We start from the raw sequence: 25410 nt of genomic DNA, 5'->3' as shown, positions 1-25410 counted from the left end.
AAGGATCTATCAAAATGAACTGAAATTTTAAAGTATTTATGAATATTCAACAAGCTGGTTGAAGAAATCTAAGAAAAAGCATGGCATTAAATTTTTTAAGGTTTAAAAAATTTTAAAGAGAAAGTGTCTGCTGATCACGAAGCAACAGAGAAATTTATTGATGTTTGCGAAGATCATCACTGATGAAAATCTAACACCAGAACTAGTCTACAATGCTGATTATTTTTATACTTTACATGAAACCTTAAAAAGAGTAAAATACAAATACAGTATACTATAACCTTTTACTCAAAACATGGTATCGTAATTGGAGACTGAAAGCCTGCCATTGTTTGATGTTGTTCAGCCGCTGATTCAGGTTTTCTCCCGATGCTGCTGACCTACTTTTGTTACCCATCACACATTATTTTTCATTATATTAAGGTTATGCAATATAGTTTTACTCTTAAGTACCTATGTGTGATGAACAAGTATAAGACAAAGTCTGCTTACTAGTAGCACATAAATTCAGAGCTGGAAATGAGGTTGATCCCAAGCTATCTCATTATATATTCCAAATTCTGATAAAATCTGATATCTGAAACACTTCTGGCCCCAAGCATTTCAGATATGGGGTACTCAGTCTGTTTTAAGTTATAGAGAATCTCAGCAAGTCAGGCAGTGTTTATGGAGAGGGAACCACAATGGAAGATCAGCGATCTTTCTGCAGGTACTGCCCAGCCTGAGTGCTTATGACATTTTTGATTTTATTGTCTCAAACTGGGTAATACAGACTTGTTATAATCCAGCATTAATACTTTGTTCCAAGTTGCTGACATCAGGCAGTTTAACTGTAAGTCTTGGTTCAAAGTTCAAAGTAAATTTATTATCAAAGTACATTTATGTACAAAGTACAATAATGATTTAGACGAGGGAATTAAATGCAACATCTCCAAGTTTGCGGATGACACGAAGCTGGGCGACGGTGTTAGCTGTGAGGAAGATGCTAAGAGGATGCAAGGTGACTTGGGTAGGTTAGGTGAGTGGGCAAATTCATGGCAGATGCAATTTAATGTGGATAAATGTGAGGTTATCCACTTTGGTTGCAAGAACAGGAAAACAGATTATTATCTGAATGGTGGCCGATTAGGAAAAGGGGAGGTGCAACGAGACCTGGGTGTCATTGTACACCAGTCATTGAAGGTGGGCATACAGGTACAGCAGGTGGTGAAAAAGGCAAATGGTATGTTGGCATTCATAGCAAAAGGATTTGAGTACAGGAGCAGGGAGGTTCTACTGCAGTTGTACAAAGCCTTGGTGAGACTGCACCTAGAGTATTGTGTGCAGTTTTGGTCCCCTAATCTGAGGAAAGACATTCTTGCCATAGAGGGAGTACAAAGAAGGTTCACCAGATTGATTCCTGGGATGGCAGGACTTTCATATGAAGAAAGACTGGATCGACTAGGCTTATACTCACTGGAATTTAGAAGATTGAGGGGGGATCTTATTGAAACGTATAAAATTCTAAAGGGATTGGACAGGCTAGATGCAGGAAGATTGTTTCCAATGTTGGGGAAGTCCAGAACGAGGGGTCACAGTTTAAGGATAAAGGGGAAGCCTTTTAGGACCGAGATGAGGAAAAATTTCTTCATACAGCGAGTGGTGAATCTGTGGAATTCTCTGCCACAGGAAACAGTTGAGGCTGGTTCATTGGCTATATTTAAGAGGAAGTTAGATATGGCCCTTGTGGCTAATGGGATCAGGGGGTATGGAGAGAAAGCAGGTACAGGGTTCTGAGTTGGATGATCAGCCATGATCATACTGAATGGCGGTGCAGGCTCGAAGGGCCGAATGGCCTACTCCTGCACCTATTTTCCATGTTTCTATGCCACCATAAGATTCATTTTCTTGCAACCATACTCAATAAATCAATAGTAGAATAATAACCATTATAGAATCAATCAAAGACTGCAGCAGCTTGAGTGTTCAAACTAAAATTTATTATCAGACTACATACATGTCACCACATACAACCTTGGGATCTTTTTTCTGTGGGCATACTTAGCAAATCTATAGAACAGTAACTAAACATCAGGAACTGTTAACTGTAAACTGTACAAATGCAGATCTAAATAAATAACAAATAGCGAGAATGAAATAACAATATAACAGAGTCCTTAAATGTGTGCAGCTATCCCCTTTTGTTCAACAGCCTGATGGCTGAGGGGTAGTAACTGTTCTGGAACCTGGTGGTGCGAGTCCTGAGGCTCCTGTACCTTTTACCTGATGGCAGCAGCAGTTCAACCAGTGTGCAAAAGACAACAAACTCTGCAAATACAAAAACAAAGGAATAATTATAGTAAATAAATAAGCAATAAATATTGAAAACATGAGATGAAGAGTCCTTGAAAGGGAGTTCATTAGTTGTGGGAACATTTCAATGATGGAGCAAGTGAAGTTATCCCCTTTGGTTCAAGAACCTGATGGTTGAGGGGTAGTAACTGTTCCTGAACCTGATGGTATTAAGTCCTGAGGTTCCTGTACCTTTGCAGCAGCTAGCAGTGAGAAGAGAACATGACCTGGGTGATGGATGGGGGTGGTGGTGGGGCTTAGGGCAGGGTCCCTGATGATGGATGCTGCTTTCCTGCAACAGCATTTCATGTAGATGTGCTCAGCAGTGGGAATGCTCAGTGGTAAGTGTTCTGGATGCAGAAAGGAGAAATCCACAATGGTACATTGATTGACTCCTGTTAGAAAAAGTATGCAGGTAAACGTTACTGAAATCTGGCTTCCAAGGTTAGGCTTTATTTGTACGTGTGCATGTGTGGCAGTGAAGTGTGTCATTTGTGTCATCATTTTGTGATGTGTTAGGGGCGGCCAGCAGAAAAAGCAGTTAAATAATAATCCTGCAATAAGCTGATGGAGGATAAGAAGACTTGTCTAACAGATTGGAAGGTGGTTGTTAACATGAAATCAATCTCATTGGGAGGCTAAAAATATAAACAGAAGATGGGCAAAATTCATGGAAGACAGTTTCCATTATCATCTTCAGCGTGAGCATGAGATAGGAGCTAAATTGTTACCAGTGCCATGGAATATCATAATTATAAGTGAAAATTAGCATGTGGGGAGCCAATTATTTTGCGTCTAGTGTATGAAGAATATTGACATATATTTCTTATTTTTGTGCTAAGAGATATCCAAACATTGTTTAAATTGATTAATGTGTACAGGTAATCAGCATTGAATTTACAATGTCAGTAATTATTCATTCAAGAATGCAGTGCATTTTATTTGAAGAAAGTTAACATAAGCTTTATTTATCATATGTGCATTAAAACATTGAAAATACGGTAGAATACATCATTTGTGTTAACAACTACACAGTCCAAAGATGTGCTGGGGCTGCCTGCCTGTAATGCGTACTTCCAGCACCAACATAGAAGGCCCACAACTTACTAACTCTAACCCGAACTTTTTGGAATGAGGGAGGAAATCAGAGTACCCAGAGGAAACTGAGATGGTCATGGGAAAAACGTACAAATTCTTTACAGACAGCTGCAGGGTTGAACCTGGCTTTGTAATAGTGTTACACTCACCACTACACCACCATGCTGCCCACCTAAGCTATTTTATGTCTTAATCTGTAAGAAATTCTTGTATGCTATCTGCTTTAAAAACATTTTTGCATTTCACATGTCATTTTCAGACCTTCTAATAGCCCATTCTAGTAGGCAAAATAATGTCCTTTACAGACTTATTTGTTGAAAAATGTAGCATACCAGTTTTGTTTTCTCTGTGGGTAATGTTGCTGTTTCCTGCTTTGTTCTGAGAAAACATGTGGTCTGGCAGGAATATGATGTCGGCTGTCATTTGCTCAAACACGACGTTACTCGATGCATGTCTCAGCAGATGCTGTTCGTAAACAGATCTTAGAGATTTGGAGCAAGCTGTTTGAAAAATAGTTGGTTCATTCATGGGATAAGTTTGAAAAGCTGTTGAAGTAACAATAGCATATGACTCTGCATTGCCTTGATGTGAAAGTTGGGCAGGCATAGTGTTTGTTCCTTTGGCAGCTTTTTATATAACTGATTTAGATGTAGCTAGTTATACTCTGCCAGTTCCATTAAAGCAGGCATGAACTAGTTAGTGACTTAATTTTTTTGCAAACAAAGTTATATATGAACAGCAAAAAGGGAAATTGTTTTGAAATTCCAATAATAAATTTCCATTCAACAGTTTAATTGTCAAGTACAAATGGAGTTAACTTTTTCATAGAACTTTAACCCTTTGAATATTGTTCATACTTCCTCACGACCTATGAAATGATCCTTCTCAAAATCACAATTTACATTCTGTGTGATTAAGAGCAGATAATCCTTGTCAAGGTTTACACTCTTTAGCATGGTGCACATCATCAGCTTTCTCATAACAGTACTTTTCAAGTAGCTCAACGTCAGATATTGTCTGATAATGCTCCAGATGTCCCTGGGCTTCACTGTGCTAAAGACACTGCATAACTGCAGCTTACTTTGCTCTGTATGTTTACTGTAAGGAAGTGAATTTATTATTTGATGATTCATCATATTCCAAAATGCATTTAACAAGTTGCTCAAACTGAATCATGGATTTATATCTTGCATTTTATATAGATCTTAAATTCCTCCTGATCTCCATCAGCACAGGTGCACCATGAGGCTATGTACTTAGCTCCCCACTCTACTCACTTGACCCTTATGACTGTGTGACTAAGACATACTCAAGTTTGCTGATGGTACCACTGTCACAGGCTGCGTCAAAGTGGTGAAGAATCAACATAGGAAGGAGATTGAAAAGCTGATGATTGATTTCAGGAGGAGGAAACCTTGAGCCAGAGGTGGAGAGTCTCAGCAACTTTAAATTCCTCAGTGTTATTATTTCAGAGGACGTGTCCTGGGCCTAGCATGTAAGTGCAATTACGAATAAAAACTCTGACAAACTTCTATAGATGTGTAGTGGAAAGTATATTGACTGGCTGCATCATGGCCTGGCATAAAAATACCAATGCCCTTGAATGGAGCATTTCATCATGGGTGAAGTCCTGCTTACCATTGAGCACACCTACATGAAACACTGTCGAAGGAAAGCAGTATCCATCATCAGGGACCCCACTACCCAGCACATATCCTCTTTTCACCAGTGCCGTCAGTGCAAAGGTACAGGAGGCTAAGGACTCACACCATCACGTTCAGGAACAGTTATTACCCCTCAACCATCAGGTTCTTGAACCAAAGGGGGTAAGTTCACTTGCCCCATCTTTGAAACGTTCTCACAACCTATGGACTCACTTTCAAGGTCTCTTCATCTTATGTTCTCAATATTTATTGCTTATTTCTTTATTATAATTATTTCTTTGTTTCTATTATTTGTACAGTTTGTTGTCTTTTGCACACTGGTTGAACACCCAAGTTGGTGCAATCTTTCAATGATTCTGTTATGGTTATTATTGTATAATTTTATTGAGAATGCCTGCAAGAAAATGAATCTCAGGGCTGTACAGTGACATATATTTACTTTGATAATAAATTTACTTTGTACTTTGAATTTTCTTGCAGAGATATACAGGAAAAATAAAACAAATATACAATTGAATTTTCAGAACAACCATACATAAAAAAAGACTGACAAACAACCAAATTGTAAAAGAAGATAAACAGTCCAAATAAAAAAAATACTGAAAGCATGAGTGTAAGAGTCCTTGAAAGTGCGTCTGGAGACAGACTATAGACATATATTTTACAAACCTACTGACTCTACTGATACCTTTTATAAACCTAATGACCCTTACATTTGTCTTGACGATAGTTCTTCCCACCCTTTCACTTGTAAAACTGCTCTCAATTTCCTACAAGTCTGCCCTTACCCCATCCTTCCACCATCATAATAGGGATACAGGGTTCCCTCGGTCCTTACCTACCACCCCAAGAGCCTCAATTTCCATCACATCGTTCTCCATGATTTCCGCCATCTGCAAAGGGATTCTGCCACTAATCTCATCTTCTCCCCCCCCCCCCCCTCCCACCTGTTGTGATGGAAAATAACTGGTTCTTGTGAGTCTCAACAGTAGAGGCCTGGACACACACAGTTTTAATAATAAGGAATTTATTTACAAGGGGAAGTCAGGTCAACACAAGCAATTACAATACACAGGAAGTGGTGTGGGGACAGGGTACGGTTACACAGACAAAGAACAAGGGAAAAGCACTACGACAGCTATCCCCCTTGACCTTGGATAGCTGCGGCTCCCTTACCAGGACAAACGATAGACCTTCCCAAACATAAATCAATGCACTTACCTTCAATGAGGTGGTCTGTAAGAGAGGGCTAGCCAAGGCCAAGTATCACCTTTTAAAGCATGGGGCTGGGCGAGATAATCCAATTAAGGTGACCAATAATTTAGGTGTGCACTGATTAGTTGGGGGGGGACCAAATGTTGATTGGCATGTGGTGTGTCCTCCGACCAGCCAGTTGGCACTGCATCTGTCACGTGGCCGGTATCTCTGGATACACCACCCCACCACTTTCCAGAGCGATTACTGTCTATGTGACTCACTTGTCTACTTATCACTTCCCACTGATCTTCCTTCTGGCACTTATCACTGCAACTGAGACAAGTATGACATGTGCCGCTCTACCACTCAGGGCTCCAAACAGTCTTTTAGGCATGGCAACAGTTCACCTACAAGTCTGTCGGGGTCACCTATTGCATCTGGTGCTACCTGTGCATCTTCCTCTGCATTGATGAGACACAATGTAGATTAGGGGACTTTTCCACGGAGCACCTGCACTCTGTCTCCCGCAAAAGGCAGTTTCTCCTCGTGGCTACCCATTTCACTTCATTTAACTTCCTGTTCCCATTCTGACATGTCTTTCCATGGTGTCACTGCCATGATGAGGCCAAACCTGGGGTGGAGGAGCAACACCTCATATTCCATCTGTGTGGCCTCTAACTTTATGGCATGAACATCGATTTCTCTAACCTTCATTAATTACTCACCCCTCCCTCCTTCCCTCTTTTACTATTTTAGTTACCCCCGATGCCTTCTCTTATCACCTCCCATCACATCTCTCCGGTTCCCTCTTCTTTCCCTTACTTCCATGGCCCATTGTCCTCTCCCTATAGATTCCTCCTTCATCATCCCTTTACTTCTTCCATCTGTAGCCTCACAGCTTCTCACGTCATCCTGCCTCCCTCCGCTACTCACTCACCTTCCCTCTCACTTGGCTCCACCTATCACATGCCAGCTTATTCTCCTTCTCATTACCCAACTAATTCTGGCTTCTTCCCACTTTCTTTCCAGTCGTGATGAAGGGTCTTGACCTTTCATTTGTCACTATAGATGCTGCCTAACCTGCTGACTTCCTCCAGCATTTTGTATGTTGCTGTGGTTGCAGTTAATTAGGTGACTTCTGTAGAATATTGTGATCCTCTCTTGTGAAAGGGGAAAAAGATTAACCAGGGTTCTACAACTGATCACTATCCTGTAAATATTGCCTGTGGTTGATGATGTCGGCAGCATGTCCTACAAATGCTTGCATCAATTTTCCAGTATGTGGAAGAGCCATTAAGAGATCAAGCTATTTTACATCTAGTATTGCATAATGAGAAACGATTGAATGCTCTGGTGGTTTAAGGATCCTTTAGAGAACAGTGATCAGAATATGTCACAGTTGTATAGAAAAACTGAAAGTGATTTCTCATTCAATCTGACACAAAGATCTTAAATTTGAATAAAACAACTTATGAGGGGATATGGCATGAGTTAGTTATGATAATTGAAAACTACATTAAAAGGTGTACTGGTCAAAAAAGCAATAGATAACACCACAAAAATTAGCACATAGTTTACTATATATCTCTTCCAGACAGTTTAAGAACACAGGAAAGGTGTGACCATCAAGAGTAGTTAAAGATGATGTTATGTCAAAGGTTGCATTATGTTGCCAAAAAACAGGCTGTAAGCCTGAGGATTGGGAAAATTTCAAAGTCTGGCAATGAAGCGCCTCTAATTATTGTTGAAAGGGAAAGCAAAATATCAGAGTGGGCTAGTAGAGTACATAAAAATAGACTGTGAGAATTACTATGGGTATAGAAAGTAACTAAAGTAGTAACATCATACCTCTTGTCTCTATACCTGATGCACTTCATAATGTCCTGATATTATTATAGCGTGATAAATGGGTAGAACAGTGATACTAAATGAACAGACAATGGTGTCATCATTCTCCAAAATGACAAATAGGTTCAGAAGAGAAATTAAAAGAAAAGTAGGGGAACAAAGAAAATTTTGATGAAAATAAAATGATGTTTTATAATTTCATTTGTCTTCCAAACTTCCGCCATGTTTGCTTTGCTTCATAACCGTTCTTTTGCAAACTCTATAACTATTTTTCTATCTTAAGTTAAAGTTGTGTTTTCCTGTTGATTGTGAGTGAAAGTTTTGCAAAGATTTAGAAAGAACTGTTTGCCACTCATTTTCTAATGATTATAATGTACAAGTCAGACTAAATTAAATAATTTCTTGAAAAAAAAGACTTTTATACTTTGCAAAATTGGTATTGATACCAGGCCTGTAGCATGTAATGATAAAAATAGATAATCTTGTCCTGCATTAGCAAAGGTTCTTGATGCAATATTCTATGCAATTTGGTCTATGTACCTAAGATACAATCTACTTAACAAAAAGTACTTCAAAGATTAACTGGGCTGATTTCAGGGATTTTCAGGGATAGCTGGCTTGTTATGATAAGAGATTGAGTAGACTAGGCCTGAGTCTGGAATTTAGACAAATGAGAAGAGATCATGTGAAAACTTAGAAGATTCTCACAAGCTAAACAGAGAGAATATTTCCTTTGATTGAACTGTAAAAACTAAGGATCTCAGTCTTGGGAAACAGGTAAACTATTCAGGACGGAGTTTAGGAGAAGCTTCTTCAGTCCCTGAGGGCTTTTGAGGCTTAAACATTGAGTTCTTTCAAAACAAGATTTTAGGGTGATAAGGGAATGAAGGAATGTGGCGATAGTGCAGGAGAATGTTATTAGGTATAAGATCATCTAAGATGTTATTTTATTATGTGTGACTATTATAACAGTATATGTATTTTTACTTTGGAAAAAAGTTGCAAAAAAGTCTCATTCTAGGTGTCAATGGGTTATATGCAAGAGATTGGTATTTGAAATGCAGCTGTTAAAGGAAATGTTTTGTGCATATTATATTTACATCTCCAGATACTACATTTACAATGTTGGTTAATCCATGTTTTTTTCATTTACTCTCGCACAAGAATATTACAGCAGCTGACAGTCCTTCTGAACGTGGGGACTTTTTATAATTGGTACCTGTTGTACTTAATACTAATCTACTGATTAGTATAATTTTTAGTATGTCACATTTAGTATTCTGTGGTCTTAAGTTGTCAACATTTGACATCTGAACAATTGAAGTTTGTTTTGCGCTACGTATTGGTGCATACATTCTAGTGTCTGTCTGGCTGAGAGTTGTTTTTGTTAAATTCTAAATTTTTAATTTACATTTCTGATTATAATTAAATAATTAGCACTGTTTGTTTTTTAAAATTAATTTGGATATGCTACAGTGCCTCATTAAAATAATTTTTAAAAAACAGATTTGTTGATTGCTTTAAGCAAAGCAGCACTGAGTTGTTTTTCACAAAGAGAACACAATGTGCTGGCTGTACCCAGTTCAAGAACTGTTTATAATAAGTTTCTTCCACTGTGATTGGTAGAGTGAATGGAATTTTACTCCGCCTTCTCCAGCTATCCCATTGAGGCCTCTCTCAGATTTGTGGTTACTTTTGTGATTCTGGCTGCCTATCATTGGCTGACTTTTTTGACCTTGCAGGGAATAGCAAGCAGTTCCTGGAAACCAGTGTGTGTTGGGAACTGTTGCTGTAACTTTGTAAACAGAACTACCCAGTGGTTTAAAGGGACATGAATGAAAGTTTTCAGGAAAAACAAAATTGGGAAAAAAAAACATTGAAAACCAGATGCTGGAATGTTACTCAGTGTACTTCGTTGTTGTTTCAAGAAGATTAAAGAATGATTAGAAATTTGCAGCCTGAAAAGAAACTCATTCCTCTGCCAGTTCTATAAAAGATCAGTCGACTTAGCCCTTTCAGTCACCACTTTTTGCACATATCCATGCACTAGTCAGTTTTCAAGTGCATTTCCTGCGCCCTTTTAAATTTACTTTTGGTATTGTTCGCTGCCACTTTAACAATTAGACATATGCCTACTGTTTTCACAAAAAAATTTACTCTGCACACCTGGGATATTGATAAATTGCTTAATTACATAGTCTGTTTGCATATGTTAAACAGACAAATATATAGAATTTCTTCCAGTTGTGGGTGTTTGCCAGTAATGTGCCCAGAATTCAATTAATTTGGCATAGAGGTAGTCAAGTTGTAATTTAGGTGGCTTATGGGTTTGGGCCTCAGATGTACATGTCAGATTTTAACAATAACATTTGATGCTATGCTACAGTTTTAGAAATTTCAGTATTTATGTTGGAATTGTTCAGTTTTGGAAGAGAAATAAGCACCTACATGCCTTGTCAAGGCTGAGCTCTCATACCATGAATGTTCTTAAACTTTGAGCTTTGTCCAAGCAATTACAAAAATCTTTCCTTGGCTGACCAACCAAGAAAAGTTTTCAGTTGCTTCATTCAAGGAGGTATTTTGCTTTCCCTAAAGATACTGAATATAAAAATGCCATGAACATAAAGAGACGAGAGTTACCAAGCATCTTACTCGTTTCGGTAATGGCACTGACTTCCTCTGCTGCAAAAGTAATGCCGTGTTCAAAGCACTAACTCTCTGAAATTTATGGCTTCGCTCTTGAATTGGATTGTCTAGGCTATCGGAATCAGAATCAGGTTTAATATCATCGGCATATGTAGTGAAATTGTTAACTTTGTGGCAGCAGTACAATGCAATACATGATAAATATAGAAAATAGATCAAATAAGTAAGTGTGTGTGTATGTGTTTTAAATAGTTAAATTAAAAATAGTGCAAAAACAGAAATGTTAAAAAGTGAGGTAGTGTTCATGGGTTCAGTGTCCATTTTGGAATCAGATGGCAGAAGGGAAGAAACTGTTCCTGAATCGCTGAGTGTGTTCCTTCAGGCTTCTGTACCTCCTTCCTGATGGTAACAATGAGAAGAGGGAATGTCCTGGATGACAGGAGTCCTTAATAATGGATGCCAGCTTTCTGAGGCACTGCTCCTTGAAGATGTTTTGAATACTATGGAGTTCCAAGATGGAACTGACTAATTTTGCGACTTTGTGTAGCTCCTTTTGATCCTGTGCAGTACCACCCCCTCCTCAGTACATCTGTAGAAGCTTTTGAGTGTTTTCAGTGACAAACCAAATCTCTTCAAACTCCTGTTGAAATATAGTCACTGTCTTGCCTTCTTTGAAGCTGCTTTGATATGTTAGATCTTCAGAAATCTTGACACCCAGGAACCTGAAGTTGCTCACTCTCTCCACTTCTGATCCCTCTATGAGGATTTGTTCGTGTTCCCTTGTCTTACCGTTTCTGAAGTCTATAATCAGCTCTTGGGTCTTACTTACATTGAGTGCAAGGTTGTTGCTGCAGCACAATTCAACTAGCTGGGATATCTTGTTCCTGTATGCCCTTTTATCTCCATCTGAGATCGTACCAATCAATAATGGTTAATTCTGTATTACTGCTGATGCTGCTCTTTTACGAACCAATAGATTAAGCATTCACTAATACTGAAGCAGATCTCAGCATATACCGGTACTTAGAAAATTTACAAGGCCCACTTTTATCCTTACATTCTGTAAAGCTTTTGTTTATAATTCAAATGTAAATAATATGTTATTTCAAGCAGAATTTATGCCTCAACAAATTTTATTTAATTCTTTTTCAATGAATTTGAAATGTTTTCCATTCATCTTTTAAATAAAAGCTATTTGCTCATTCTTAGAAAAATACGGAGCCCATCTCAACATTTACATTCAGTAGAATGATTTTTATACAATATTTATTTTTGTTATATGACTGCTCTGAGTAAATGCAAGTTTTTTTTTGCTGCAACTGTAGAGTAACCTTGAAAGAAAAAGACATGTATATAACTTTTCTGAAACTTGGAATATCTCAAAGTGCTTTATGGCCTATGAAGTCATTTGACATGTTTACCATAATATTGTTTGAACATCAGTTTGATAAATCTAATAACTTTTGTTTGTTTTGAATCCAACAATCATTATTGTGACTTAGTTTAAATAAAATTTTCTTAGCAATTTGCTAATTTTTATAATTGTTACGAACCCCATAACTGGGTTGCTTACCAGCAAAGATAGAGACGTCCATTGAAGTCTGATGATACTATTTTTAACAGTATTTATTAGTAAAAATACACAAAAATAATATCAATGCAAATATACAGATAATATACGTCGTCAATACTAAACCTAAAAGTGCGGGTATAATAATAATCAATAAGAAATAAGCTCTATCGTTGTCTAGGGGATAATGTATTGTCCGATGGAAATATATAGTTCGTTCAGTTCATACAGGCTGCAGCCATTGGGGACCGCTGTGTTGCAATTGTTGGAGAGAGAGAGAGATTAGGAGAAAAACTTGCCGGCTTTCCTTTATGATTTCGATCCGCCAGGTGTCTCGTTGTCGTGGCCGTTCAAGTGTGACCTCTCCTTTAGCTAAACAGTTCTTCCGTGATGAGCCCGCCACCCCGGCAAGGGAGGACGCACACGAGCTCTCACCAGCTGTCGCTATTAAACACTATCACGGGATTTCTAGCGTTTCTCCTGGTGCGTCTGAAGGGGTTGTCCCCCAGACCCTCTTTTATCTTTACTCACGGGGTCTCAGATGTCAGTCAGGTTGGGATGATCCAATCCCTCAACCAGACCACTCTGGTTGTCCCCTGAGGGGTTTCAATGAATAGTATAGTACTCAATACACAATTCTGTCTCCAAGAAACAATAGCAGTAGTCAGTGGTTCTGTTTTGCTGATGTCAGGACACATTCCACCTGGTTGTGTATTCCGTGTGTCTCTCTCTCATTTCCTGGGTCTCAGACCCGAAATAATAGCGATCTTGCGATTCTCAAAAAGGAGGGGGCGACTTTGCACCCATCGGCCCCTCAGAGTAACTCCACATTCGTAACAATAATAAACAGAAAAGTAGGCTATTTAGAGCTTTGGTGGCAAGTCATGATCCTTTCCAGAACCTTGCAGGAGACCTACACTTCCTACTAATGTTTGCTGCTTAATAATAAAAATAAATCATATTTAAGTGCTCTTTATTTTCACTTTTGGTTCCAGGAGACAGAGCCACAAAGTACCATTTGTGTATTTATGGAGCTTTATTTACATGAAACATACAACAGCACAGTCCAGGAATAGGCCCTTTTGCGCAGCATGTCTACACTAACCATGCTGCCAGTCTAAGCTAATCACATCTACTTACACAAGGTCTTTTCCTTGCCTATTCATGTGTTTGTCTTAATGCTATTGTATCTGCTTCTTTCACTTCCCAGGGCAGCATATTCCAGGCATCTACCAATCTCAATGTTTAAAAAAAACATTGCCTCTCAAATTTTTTAACTTTTTCCCTCTTACCTTAAATGTATGCTGTGTAGTATTTCATAATTGATCCTTGAGAAAGAGACTCTCACAACTTAAATATGTAGCCAAGTTAAGTTTCTATCTTACATTTTACTTTTCAGCTTTCTTATCTCTGTTTTTTTAGTCTTTGCAATCCTCCATCTTTGTTCCTCAAATTTAGAAAAAAAACATTACTCACTAATGATTGGATGTGGAAATGCAAGCTCAGAAAACTGATCTTGCATTGTGCTATTTTACAATTTTGGGTAAACTAAATAAGTAATGTTTGGACATTGCTGGCAAGTCATCACTTATTGTCCATCCCTAATTGGTTCCAGAAGTATGTGACTTGCTGGCTGTTTCTGAGGGCAATTAAAGTTAGCAACATTGGTGGGCCTGGATTGACGTAAAGTCCAGGTCTGTTGAGGGTGGCAGATTTTCTTCGATAAAGAACTTTAATGAAACAAATGATTTTATTTACAATAGAAGGATTTTAGTGAAGCAAATTGATTTTTAAAGATATTCGGTACTTTCAGAGTGATCATTATTGTTAGAGCTTTTTTAAAAATGTATTTTATTAGTTGAATCTAAATTTTCCATGCAGCTTTGGGAGATTAAAAATTGTATTTGTGAATTAAATTTCTCGGCCTCTACATTAATGTAGTATTTTAACCATGCCTTCATAATGGCTGTCATCAACAGTGTATATTCCACATATACTATTGTTTTGTACCAACCAATAAAGATTGTCATGAAAAAAACTTTATAATTGTTTAATTCTAAATTTAGAAATTTCCAGTTAGATTTCTAACTAAATGTTTAGTTAGGAGACATATAAGAATACTATCTGTATTCTCAAGATTCATGATTGTTTAATGTCATTTCTAGCATGCAAGTATAAAGGAGTGTGAAATAATTGTTACTCCAGATCCAAATTAGCATTAAAAAACACAATAAGATAAAGAACACAATAATAAGAGCCACAACACATAAGATAGCTTGTATACAGATTGATTGCATGCCCATAAAGTGACAGTAGGCACAGCAGTGTCTGTACATAAGGTGACTCTGACAGGAGATGATAATGTAGTGGTGGTGGGTGTGTAGAGGGGTGGGTTAGTGGGTAAAGGCGTAGATCAGTCTTACTGCTTGGGGACAGAACTTCTTGAGTCTGGTGGTTCTGGTGCGGATGCTCTTCAGTTTGCGTATAAGGAGAAGGTGGGAGTGGAGGATGCTATCACGTATTTGCTGCACAAATCACTCTCTCACCTAGAGGGGGTCAGTTGTGCTGTGAGGATTACATTCCTTGACTTCTCTAGTGCCTTTAACACCATCCAGCCCAAGATCTTAAGGCACAAACTAACGGAGATGGGAGTAGACTCTCACATGGTGGATTGGATAGTGGACTAATTGACAGATAGGCCTCAGTATGTGCGGTTGGGAGACTGTAGGTCTGACACGGTGGTCAGCAGCACAGGGGCGCCGCAGGGAACCGTACTCTCTCCGGTCCTGTTCACCCTGTACACATCAGACTTCCAATATAACTCGGAGTCCTGCCATGTGCAGAAGTTCGCTGATGACACGGCCATAGTGGGGTGTGTCAGGAATGGACAGGAGGAGGAGTATAGGAAACTGATACAGGACTTTGTGATATGGTGCAACTCAAACTACCTGCGTCTCAATATCACCAAGACCAAGGAGATGGTGGTGGACTTTAGGAGATCTAGGCCTCATATGGAGCCAGTGATCATTAATGGAGAATGTGTGGAGCAGGTTAAGACCTACAAGTATCTGGGAGTACAGATAGACGAGAAGCTAGACTGGACTGCCAACACAGATGCCTTGTGCAGGAAGGCACAGAGTCGACTGTACTTCCTAAGAAGGTTGGCGTCATTCAATGTCTGTAGTGAGATGCTGAAGATGTTCTATAGGTCAGTTGTGGAGAGCGCCCTCTTCTTTGTGGTGGCGTGTTGGGGAGGAAGCATTAAGAAGAGGGACGCCTCACGTCTTAATAAGCTGGTAAGGAAGGCGGGCTCTGTCGTGGGCAAAGTACTGGAGAGTTTAACATCGGTAGCTGAGCGAAGGGCGCTGAGTAGGCTACGGTCAATTATAGATAACTCTGAACATCCTCTACATAGCACCATCCAGAGAAGCAGTTTCAGCGACAGGATACTATCGATGCAATGCTCCTCAGACAGGATGAAGAGGTCAATACTCCCCAATGCCATTAGGCTTTACAATTCTACCGCCAGGACTTAAGAACTTTTTAAAAGCTATTATTAATGCTTTTTGAGATAGTGATTTAGATGCATATCATATTCTTTACTGAGTTAAGTATTGTATGTAAGTAGTTTTGCTACAACAAGTGTATGGGACATTGGAAAAAAAGTTGAATTTCCCCATGGGGATGAATAAAGTATCTATCTATCTATCTATCTATGTCATCTCTTCTCTAATGGAAGTGGAATAAACTCTCTATGAGCGGGTGGGGTGAAATACTTCATGATGTTACTGGTCATTTTCCAGCACCTTTCTGTATGTATATCCTTGATGGTGGGTAGGCTGGTGTGGTGATGTGTTCGGCAGTTTTGACTGCTTGTTGTAGAGCATTTCTGTCTGCTGCAGTGCAGTTTCTGTACTATGCAGTGGTGCAGTATGTTAGAATGCTCTCATTGTGCATCTGTAGAAAGACATAAATGTAGACGTGCATAGTCCAGCTCTCTTCGGCCTCTTCAGAATTTTAATGTCTCCATGTTCCAGTGCTAGCCACAAAAAACTATTCCTGAGATGTTGAAAGGACATGTCATGTGGTGTTATTGGAAAAGATACTAGCTCAGATGGAAGATTGGCTAACTGGTAGAAGGCAAAGAGTGGGAATAAAGGAGACCATACCTGGTTGGCTGCTGGTGACTGGTGATGTTTTCCAAGAGTCAGTGGTGAGACCACTTCTTTTCATGTTATATGTCAATGATCTGGATGTCCGAATTGGTGGCTTTGTGACCAAGTTTTGAATGATACAAAGATAGGTGGAGATGGGCAGTGCTAAGGAAGCAGGAAGTCTGCGGAAAGACTTGGACAGATTACAAGAATGGGCAAAGAAGTGGCAGATGGAATAAAGTGAAGGGAAATGTATGGTCATGCACTTTGGTAGAAGGAATTAAGGTGCAGACTATTTTCTAAGCGGTGAGCAAATTCAGAAATCGGATGTGCAGAGGGACTTGGAAGTCCTAGTGCAGGATTGCAGATTGTGTTGGTAGTAAGGAAGGCAAATACCATATTATCATTAATTTCAAAGGGACTAAAATATAAACACAAGATGTAATGCAAGATGTAAGGCTGATAAGGCCACGTTTGGAGTATCATGAGCAGCTTTGGGCCCCTAATTTAAGAAAGGATGTGCTCGGCATTAGAAAGAGTTGAGAGGAGGATTATGAGAATCATCTTGCAAATCAAAAGTTTAAATTGTGAGTTGCATTTGATGACTCTGACCCTGTAATCGCTGGAGTTTAGAAGAATGAGAGGGTGTTTCATTGAAATCTACTGAATATTGAAAGGCCGAGGTAGAGTGGATGTGAAGAGGATGTTTCCAATAGTGGGAGTATCCAAGACCAGAGGGCACAGCGTCAGAATAGAAGGAGATTTAGAACAGAGATGAGCAGGAATTTGTAGAATTTCTAGGTCAAATCATTGGATATACTGACTGTATAGCAGAGGTTGATAGTTTTTTGATTAATAAGGATTTCAAAGGTTATTGGGAGAATGACGTTGAGAGGGAAATTAAACCTGCCATGATCAAACAGCAGAGCAGACTCAATGGTTTAATTCTGCTCCTATGTCGTACGGTGTTATGGTTATGTGGTTCCAAAAACAACAACAGACCAAGACAAAGTCTTACTGGACAAAAAAATTCATGTTCAGAGAAAAGATAATCATATTAAAAATTAGACTAATTGTTTGTTTTCTTATAGGCTCTGCCTTCTGGTGCAAGATGTATATGGTTTATTTAGTGAAGTTCACCAGAACACATTCTGCTCAGCAGAAGAAGACTTGCTGGCACAAAATGCTTGCTGGGAGGGAAAGACATGTTACCTCACAGGAATGAAGGTTCTCCAGAGAACAACACGTGGAAGGTACGAAGAAAAAGTGAATCAGATTTTTTTTTTTTTTAAATATATAAATAAATAAATATATTAATATTATAGCATAGGCCTATGCAGGACACCAAATCATCTAATGCTTATTAAGTATTTTTTAATCTAAACAAAAACATTTGTTTTTTCCTGGTTGTTATGTTTTCTATGTAGCATAATAGTATTGATCAGCCTGTTGGTATAATTTACAGGCTTGATGAGTTATATTGTTATGAGTTAAATTCAGGATGCAGATAAGATTAAAGATTTGTGAGTATTGTTGCTAACTGATGTTGTATCTGTCATTGTGACTTTTAATTTGCAATAGAGAAAGCAAAGTTCACTGTCTGCATTTAATAAAATCATGTTTCAGAAAGCAATAATTTAAAAATCACATTTCCTCAGAAATGTTACCTGGAAGAGTAGAGAGAGTTAGTACTTATATATATATATCAAATAAAATGTGGAATTTAGATGATTAATACAGTATGTTAACTATTCTAAGGTCTGAAGTTCCCTTAAACACTATTGAACTTCTCAACCTTTTTTCCTTTGAGACCTTTGCTTTTGAATGGTGTTCATAAACAAATATAGCAGCATGTCTGGTTTCCATTTGCAGTGAAGGAAATAGAATTAATGATTCAGGTCAGGAACCCTTCATCAGAAAACCTGTTGTTTTTAAAAAACTTTTGGTCTTCTGCCTCACTAACTCATTACATATCACATAAATTATTTATTTATTTAGAGATATAGAGCAGAATTGACCCTTCCAGCCCAACAAGCTGCACCCACTTATTTAACCCTCGCTTAATCACAGGACAATTTACAATAACCAGTTAATCTACTAACTGGTACGTCTTTGGACTGTGGGAAGAAACCAAAGCACTCGGGGAACCCACATACACACGGGAAGAACATACAATCTTCTTACAGAGGATATCAGAATTGAACTCCGAACTCTGATGCCCCCAGCTGTAATAGTGTCACACAAACTGTTATGCTACAATGGTGACCCATAATAAAAAAGTGTGTCACATTTTTTGGAAGATATTTTGTATTCTTTATTTGAAATATGAGGGGAAAAAAGAAAATTCTGAGGAAGAAGTAGATATTCACAAGATACTTTCTCATGTACTGATATAAGTTTAATTCGAGAGGGCAGAGATTTAATAGGAACTAGAGGGACAGTAGTTGGGTGGTCAGAATATGAACTGGTAGAGGAAGTGGTTGGGTCAGGTACATTAACAACAGTTAGACCTTAAGACAATAAGATACAGGAGCAGAGTTAAGCCTTCTGGTCCACTGAGTCTGCTCCATTTCCATCATAGCTGATCCATTTCCCTCAGTCCAAATGTTTTTTCCTTCTCCCCATGTCTATTCATGCCCTGACTAATCAAGAATCTATCAACCTCTGCCTTAAATATACCCAAGGACTTGGCCTCCACAGCCACCTGTGGCAACGAATGCCACAGATTCACCACCCTCTGGCAAAAGAAATTCCTCCTCTTCTCCATTCTTAATGGCTTCCTGTGATTCTGAGGCTGTGCCCTCTGGTCTTAGGCTCCCCCACCATAGGAAACATCCTCCCCACATCTACTCTATCGAGGCCTTTCAAATTCGATAGGTTTCAATGAGATTCCCCCCTCATTCTTCTGAATTCCAGTGAGTACTGAGCCAGAGCCATCAAATGGTCCTCATCCGATAAGCCTTTCAGTCCCAGAATGAATTTTGTGTAATAACTTTGAAACCCTGTCCAATGACAGTGTATCCTTTCTCAAAAAGGGGCCCAAAACTGCTCACGATACCCCCAAGTGAGGCCTCACTAGTGTCTTATATAGCCTCAACATTACATCCTTGCTTTTATATTCTAGTCCTCTCAGAATGAATGCTAACATTGCATTTGCCTTCCTCACCATCGACTCAACTTGCAAATTAACATTTAGGGAATCCTGCATGACTGTTAAGTCCCATTGCACCTCAGATTTTTGAACTTTCTCTCCATTTAGAAAATAGTCTATGATTGTATTTCTTCTATCATATATTTCCCAGCACTGTATCCATCTCCCACTTCTTTGCCTATTCTCCTAATCTAAGTCCTTTTGTAGCCTGTCTGCTTCCTCAACATTCCCTGCCCCTCTAGTTATCTTCGTATAATCCGCAAACTTGGCCACAAACCATCAGTTCCATCATCCGGATCACTGACATATAACCTGTAACCCTGAGGTTCAGCTGGTGCCATTAGTCTAGGGAAGACAGTCTCTGGCCCTGCCAAATATATAGAATCTGAGGTGTAAAACCCCTTGTTTGTGTGGATGCTGTGTGATTGGTTTCCCCCATTACAAGTCAGTACCACAAAAGCACAGACAGTATACCATATGCGATTTAGCTTTATAATTCTTAATTTGACTAAAGGGTTAGTAAAGAAAACAAAAAGAAAAGGGCCCATTTTAATGAAACAGTCTAATGTGTATGTTGGAGCTCACAGTTTCCCGTCCGTTAGTCCCCCATCAATTTCCCCCAGGTGTCGTCGATTCCCAACCCCACTCCAAGTTCACTCTGTCCTGCAGTCTATGAACCTCGCGTCTTCTCTCTTCATCTCTCCACTGAACAGAAGACCAAGAACACCTCACTCTTAGGCACACAACAAGAAAAAACACTCCCTTGAACGGCACACATTCCAAAGCCCCTGTGATCTCTCGCCATAACCCAAATTCTGCTGCTACAGAAAAACCATTACATTTGCAGTGAAACCTTTCCCAGGGCATTACAAATGTAAAAAGAAGTGGTCTCAACACAGGCCTTTGTGGAACACCACTGGTCGTCGGCAGCCAACCAGAAAAGGCTCCCTTAATTCCCATGTTTTGCCTCCTGCCAATTAGGCAATGGTCTATCCATGCTAGTGTCTTTCCTGTAATAACACAGGCTCTTATCTTGTTCAGCAGCCTCATGTGTGGCACCTTGTCAAAGGCCTTCTGAAAATCCAAGTACACAACGTCAACCACTTCTTCGAAAAAGTGGTTACTTGTAGTTATGGTATATCTTCTGTGGAAAATGCATTTCAGTATCCTAAATTGTGTAAAAAAAATTCAGCTGTAAACTCTCCAATTGTCTTCAGATATTTTAATCATTCAGAAGATAAATGAGGGAAAGCTTTTATAGAAGTAATTACTGTGAGAAGCTATTCTACTTGTTTGTTCTCAAGCTTTGAAGTGTGATACGGTTTTAGGGGCGGGGCAGGTGTGGGAGGAAAAGGTTTAAGTTTGCTGAGAGGACAAAGACAGATGTCATCACTTGTTGCTTGCTCATTTATTAGTAGATGAATTGATTGTAAAGTGACAACCTGTGCAAGCTGGGGCTTGCTTGTTTAACACCTTACCATAACTGATGGCTGTCTTTTGCAATATTGTCAGTGTATAGTCCAGCTTGGGTAATTTTAAACTCTAGTTGAACAGGTTTTTCTTCATCCTTAAGATACTATACAGAGTGAAGCAAAGATTGCTTCATGCAGTAAACCTGAAAGAAGCGGAATAAGGGCGTGGCTGTTTCATTGTAACTTTTTAAAAATCGCGTGCAAGTAATTCCTTCATCAGGAAAGACAAATTCAATGCATGTCACACTTGGGCTATGATGGGAACATTACAATACATGTAAGGTTAATTCAGTCAATTAATTCAAGTGTTTTCACCTTCTGAACTTTCCAGTTTACTAGTTATTAGGCACGGTGTCTCATCTGGTATTTTAAACAACTAAACTAAATAGCAGGTGGATTGGTTCAACAGCTTGTGAAAGTAAAGATAAAGTAGAAAGGAAGAAGAGTTCAGGAGAGGTTATGGAAATTTCCAGAATAAAGAAAAAGTTTAGAAAGGGATAAGAATTTAACTTACAGTAATATGGACATAAAATTGAAAAGGATGATGTTGAGGGCATCACTGAGTAGTGTTAAAAGAACATCGCAATTGGGAGCTGAACATCCAAAGATATTCATTGTATCAAAGGGTGAGCAGGTGGGCAGACAGGGTAGCATGGCTATGTTGGTAAGAAATGAAATTAATTCTGTAGAAAGAAGTAACTTGGGACCAGAAGATGTCGTATCCTTATGGGTAGGGTGAAGAAACTGTTATGTACAAGCCTCAGAACAGTAGCCAAGATGCAAAGTACAAATTAAAAAGAGAGATAGAAACGGGTCATGGGGGATATGCAGTTCGATTGGGAAAATATGATCGGTGCTGGATCCCAAAATATGAAATTTGTAGAATGCCTACAAGATGGCTTTTAGAGCCCACTAAAGAAAAAGGAATTTTGGATAGAGTGTTGAGTAATGAACTAGAATTTGATCAGGATCTTCAGAAGATAGTGATCATAATACGATAGAATTCATGGTGCAGTTTGAGAGGAAGAAACTAAAATTAGATATATCAGTATTACAGTGGAGTAAAAGGAACAACAGAGGCATGAGAGGGGAGCTGGTCATGGTTGATTGAAAGAGGACACTAGAAGGGGGGGCTAGCAGAACAGCAGTGGCTGGCGCTTCTGGGAGTCGTTTGAAAAGTGCAGGATTAGATTATCTCAAAGAAGAAGCGTTCTAAAGGGAGGAAGAGGCAATCGTGGCTGACAAGTGAACTCAAAGGCACCATGAAAGCAAAAGAGAGGGCATTTAACATAGCAAAAATTAGTGGGAAGCTGGAGGATTGGGAGGCTTTTAAAAACTAACAGAAGGAATCTAAAAAAAAATGGAGAAAAGATAAAGGTAAGCTAGCCAAAACATACAAGTGGATACCAGAATTTTTTTCAGATATACTTTATAAAAAGTAAAAGAGAGGCAAAAGTAAATATTGGACCACTGGAATATTGAATTGGAGAGGTAGTAATTGGAGACAAAGAAATGGCAGAGGAACTTTATAAGTATTTTGCATCAGTCAATATGCAAGAAATTTGAGAGTCAAGTCAAGTTGCTTTTTATTGTTGTTTTGACCTTAACTGCTGGTACAGTACACAGTAAAAACAAGGTGACGTTTTTCAAGACCATGGTGCTACATGAACAATACAAAAACTGCACTGAACTACGTAAACCAACACAAAAACTACACTAGACTACAGACATACCCAGGACTGCTTAAAGTACACAGAACAGTGCAGGCATTACACAAAATAATAAACAAGACAATAGGCACAAGAGAGTTCAGTAGGTTGGTAGTTCAATGCCTTGGGAGAAAATAAATAATCAGCTGAATGGCAGCGCCCGGGATTCCGTCCGTTTCTGTACTCCCGCCGAGTATTTCGTTGCCACAGATGTAGTTAATTTAATGTCCATTGGAGAGCAGAATGGATGGGAGGGCCGGCCAGCTAGGGCTTGCTTTTTTCCTGGCACAGACTCCTGCCCACTCGCCTCGCTTCTGCTTCCTCGCACACCGCCGACGACATTCCCAACTCCGGTCACTGGCATCAAGCGACTCCGAGGACTGTAGGCCCAATTCCCTCAGCAAGCCGAGGTTGTGTGATGTACCCAGCAGATTTTCATGAAGGTTTGTTTTTGGGCGAACTCTGTATTGTAGCAGTATCTGGCGATGGTAGACAGTCACTCTGTCAGAGTGTCGGAGGGCAGAAGTGAATGTAGTCACTATTACTAAGGAGAAGGTGCTTGGGAAGCTGAAAGGTCTAAAGGTAGACAATTTACATGGACCAGATAGACTACACACCAGGATTCTGAATGAGGGAGCTGAAAAGATCAGCAGGCACGAGTAGTCATCCTTCAAGAATCACCATATTCCGGAATGGTTCCAGAGAACTGGAAAATTGCAAATGTCACATCATTCTTAAGAAAGGGAGGGAGGAAAATGAGGAAATGATAGGCCAATTAGCCTGACTTCAATGGTTGGGAAGATGTTAGAATCCCATTAAGGATGAGGTTTCGGGGTACATGGCTTCTTAAGGGGGAATCTTGCCTGACAAATCTACAGGAATTTTTTGGGGAAATAACAAGAAGGATAGACAAAGGAGAGTCAACCAGTGTTGTTAACTTGGATTTTCAGACGGCCCTTGACAAGGTGCTGCAAATGAGACTGCTATGCAAGATAAGAACCCATGGTATTACAGGAAAGATACTATCATGGACAGAAGATTGGCTGACTGGCAAGAAGCACAGTGTGAGAATAAAGGGTTTTTTTCTGGTTGTGACTGGTGACTAGAGTTGTTCCACAGTGGCCGGTGTTAAGACAACTTCACGTCATGTTTTAAGTCCATGATTTAGATGATGAAATTGATGGTTTTGAATCCATGTTTGCAGATGATACTGAAATAGGTGGAGGGGCAAGCAGTGTTGAGGAGCAGTCTTGTGTTGAAAAGCAGTCTTTTCATCTTCAGCTTTTTTACAGACGGTGTGATGTTTGCTTCCAGAACTTGCTGGTGTTTAGTTGAATTCATTCTTCCTTCTACCAGTGAAATGTTTCCCATGCCACTGGCTGCAACACAAGCCCAAAGCATGATCGATCCACTCCAGTGCTTAACAGTTGGAGAGGTGTTCCTTTCATGAAATTCTGCGCCCTTTTTTCTCCAAATATACCTTTGCTCATTGCAGCCAAAAAGTGCTATTTTAACTTCATCAGTCCACAGGACTTTTTTCCAAAATACATCAGGCTTGTTTAGATGTTCCTCTGCAAACTTCTGACGCTGAATTTTGACCGCAATGAGCCACTGTACCCTTGGTGTCTGCATCCCCTTAGGTATATTGGAAATAATCCACGTTATCACGTCCTTTCATTGTTTTTTCCTAAGCTCCCTTTAATTATTTTTTTTATGCCTGAAGCATGCTCCTCTGTCATGATTTCAGTGAGCACTTGAACATTTTGACTTCTCCTTTGGTTCAAATCACAATGTCATCATTTATATTTATACTTAACCTCAGTGGTTAACCTCATGCAACAATAAAATGAAATACATCTTTGGTTCAATGGTGCATAAGAATATGATTATGAGTAAGATTGGCCTTCAAGCCCCTTGAGATTGCCTTGGCATTTTAAAAGATCACAGCTAATTTTCTTCAAATTCTAATTTCCCACTCAATTGATATATTGTAAATGTCCTTTGATTTCCATAGATTCCAAAAATTCTTATCACCAGCAGCTTGAATAGACAAATAGAATGCCCAAGAGCTGAGAAGAAATGGCAGTGACCTTGTTTAGGCATATAAAATTTTGGAGGATAGATGATTGAAGGTTGAGGTAGATAATTTTTTGAAATTTTGGGGAATTTAGAATTGCACTGCAGAGGAGTTGAGGCCTGATTAGATCAGCATTCCCGAATTGAATGGTGGGACAGTCTTGAGGGACCAGCTGGCCTACACTTTTTTAAAATTTTTGTTCTTTTTTTTGAGTTAAAGGCTACTTTCCTAACTCTGCCCTTAATATTTGAGCTTTTTGCTTGAGATTATTTACTTGAGTTCTAGAGTCACCACTCAAGGGAAAGAAACCCCTTCAAAACAGAATCTATGTTTCAAATAGATAAGTAGTTGTTCTCCTTTATGGTGAGAACATAATGGACTATACTGCATATCACAAGACAAGGAAGTAAAGCCTGTACAGGCTGCTACAGGTATGGTCTCATAAAAAGTCCTGGTCATTTCTGGATTGACTTCTTTATTGCCATATCCCAGT

The 25410-nt window shown here is 39.2% G+C and overlaps 1 protein-coding gene across 3 annotated transcripts in view; it reads left to right on the top strand.

The window, feature by feature from the left end:
* Positions 1-25410, top strand: part of spidr (scaffold protein involved in DNA repair) — a 266484-nt gene that overhangs the window by 206334 nt on the left and 34740 nt on the right. For all 3 annotated transcript variants that reach the window (XM_073042799.1, XM_073042789.1, XM_073042809.1), the window contains exon 11: positions 17600-17761. In XM_073042799.1, coding sequence (XP_072898900.1) covers positions 17600-17761 — 162 coding nt within the window. The remainder of the gene's footprint in view (positions 1-17599; positions 17762-25410) is intronic.

This window comes from Hemitrygon akajei, chromosome 1 (assembly GCF_048418815.1).
Source record: "Hemitrygon akajei chromosome 1, sHemAka1.3, whole genome shotgun sequence".
Taxonomy (NCBI): Eukaryota; Metazoa; Chordata; class Chondrichthyes; order Myliobatiformes; family Dasyatidae; genus Hemitrygon; species Hemitrygon akajei.
The sequence above is the reverse complement of the archived record's forward strand: the minus strand, read 5'-3'. Positions and strand labels throughout refer to the sequence as shown.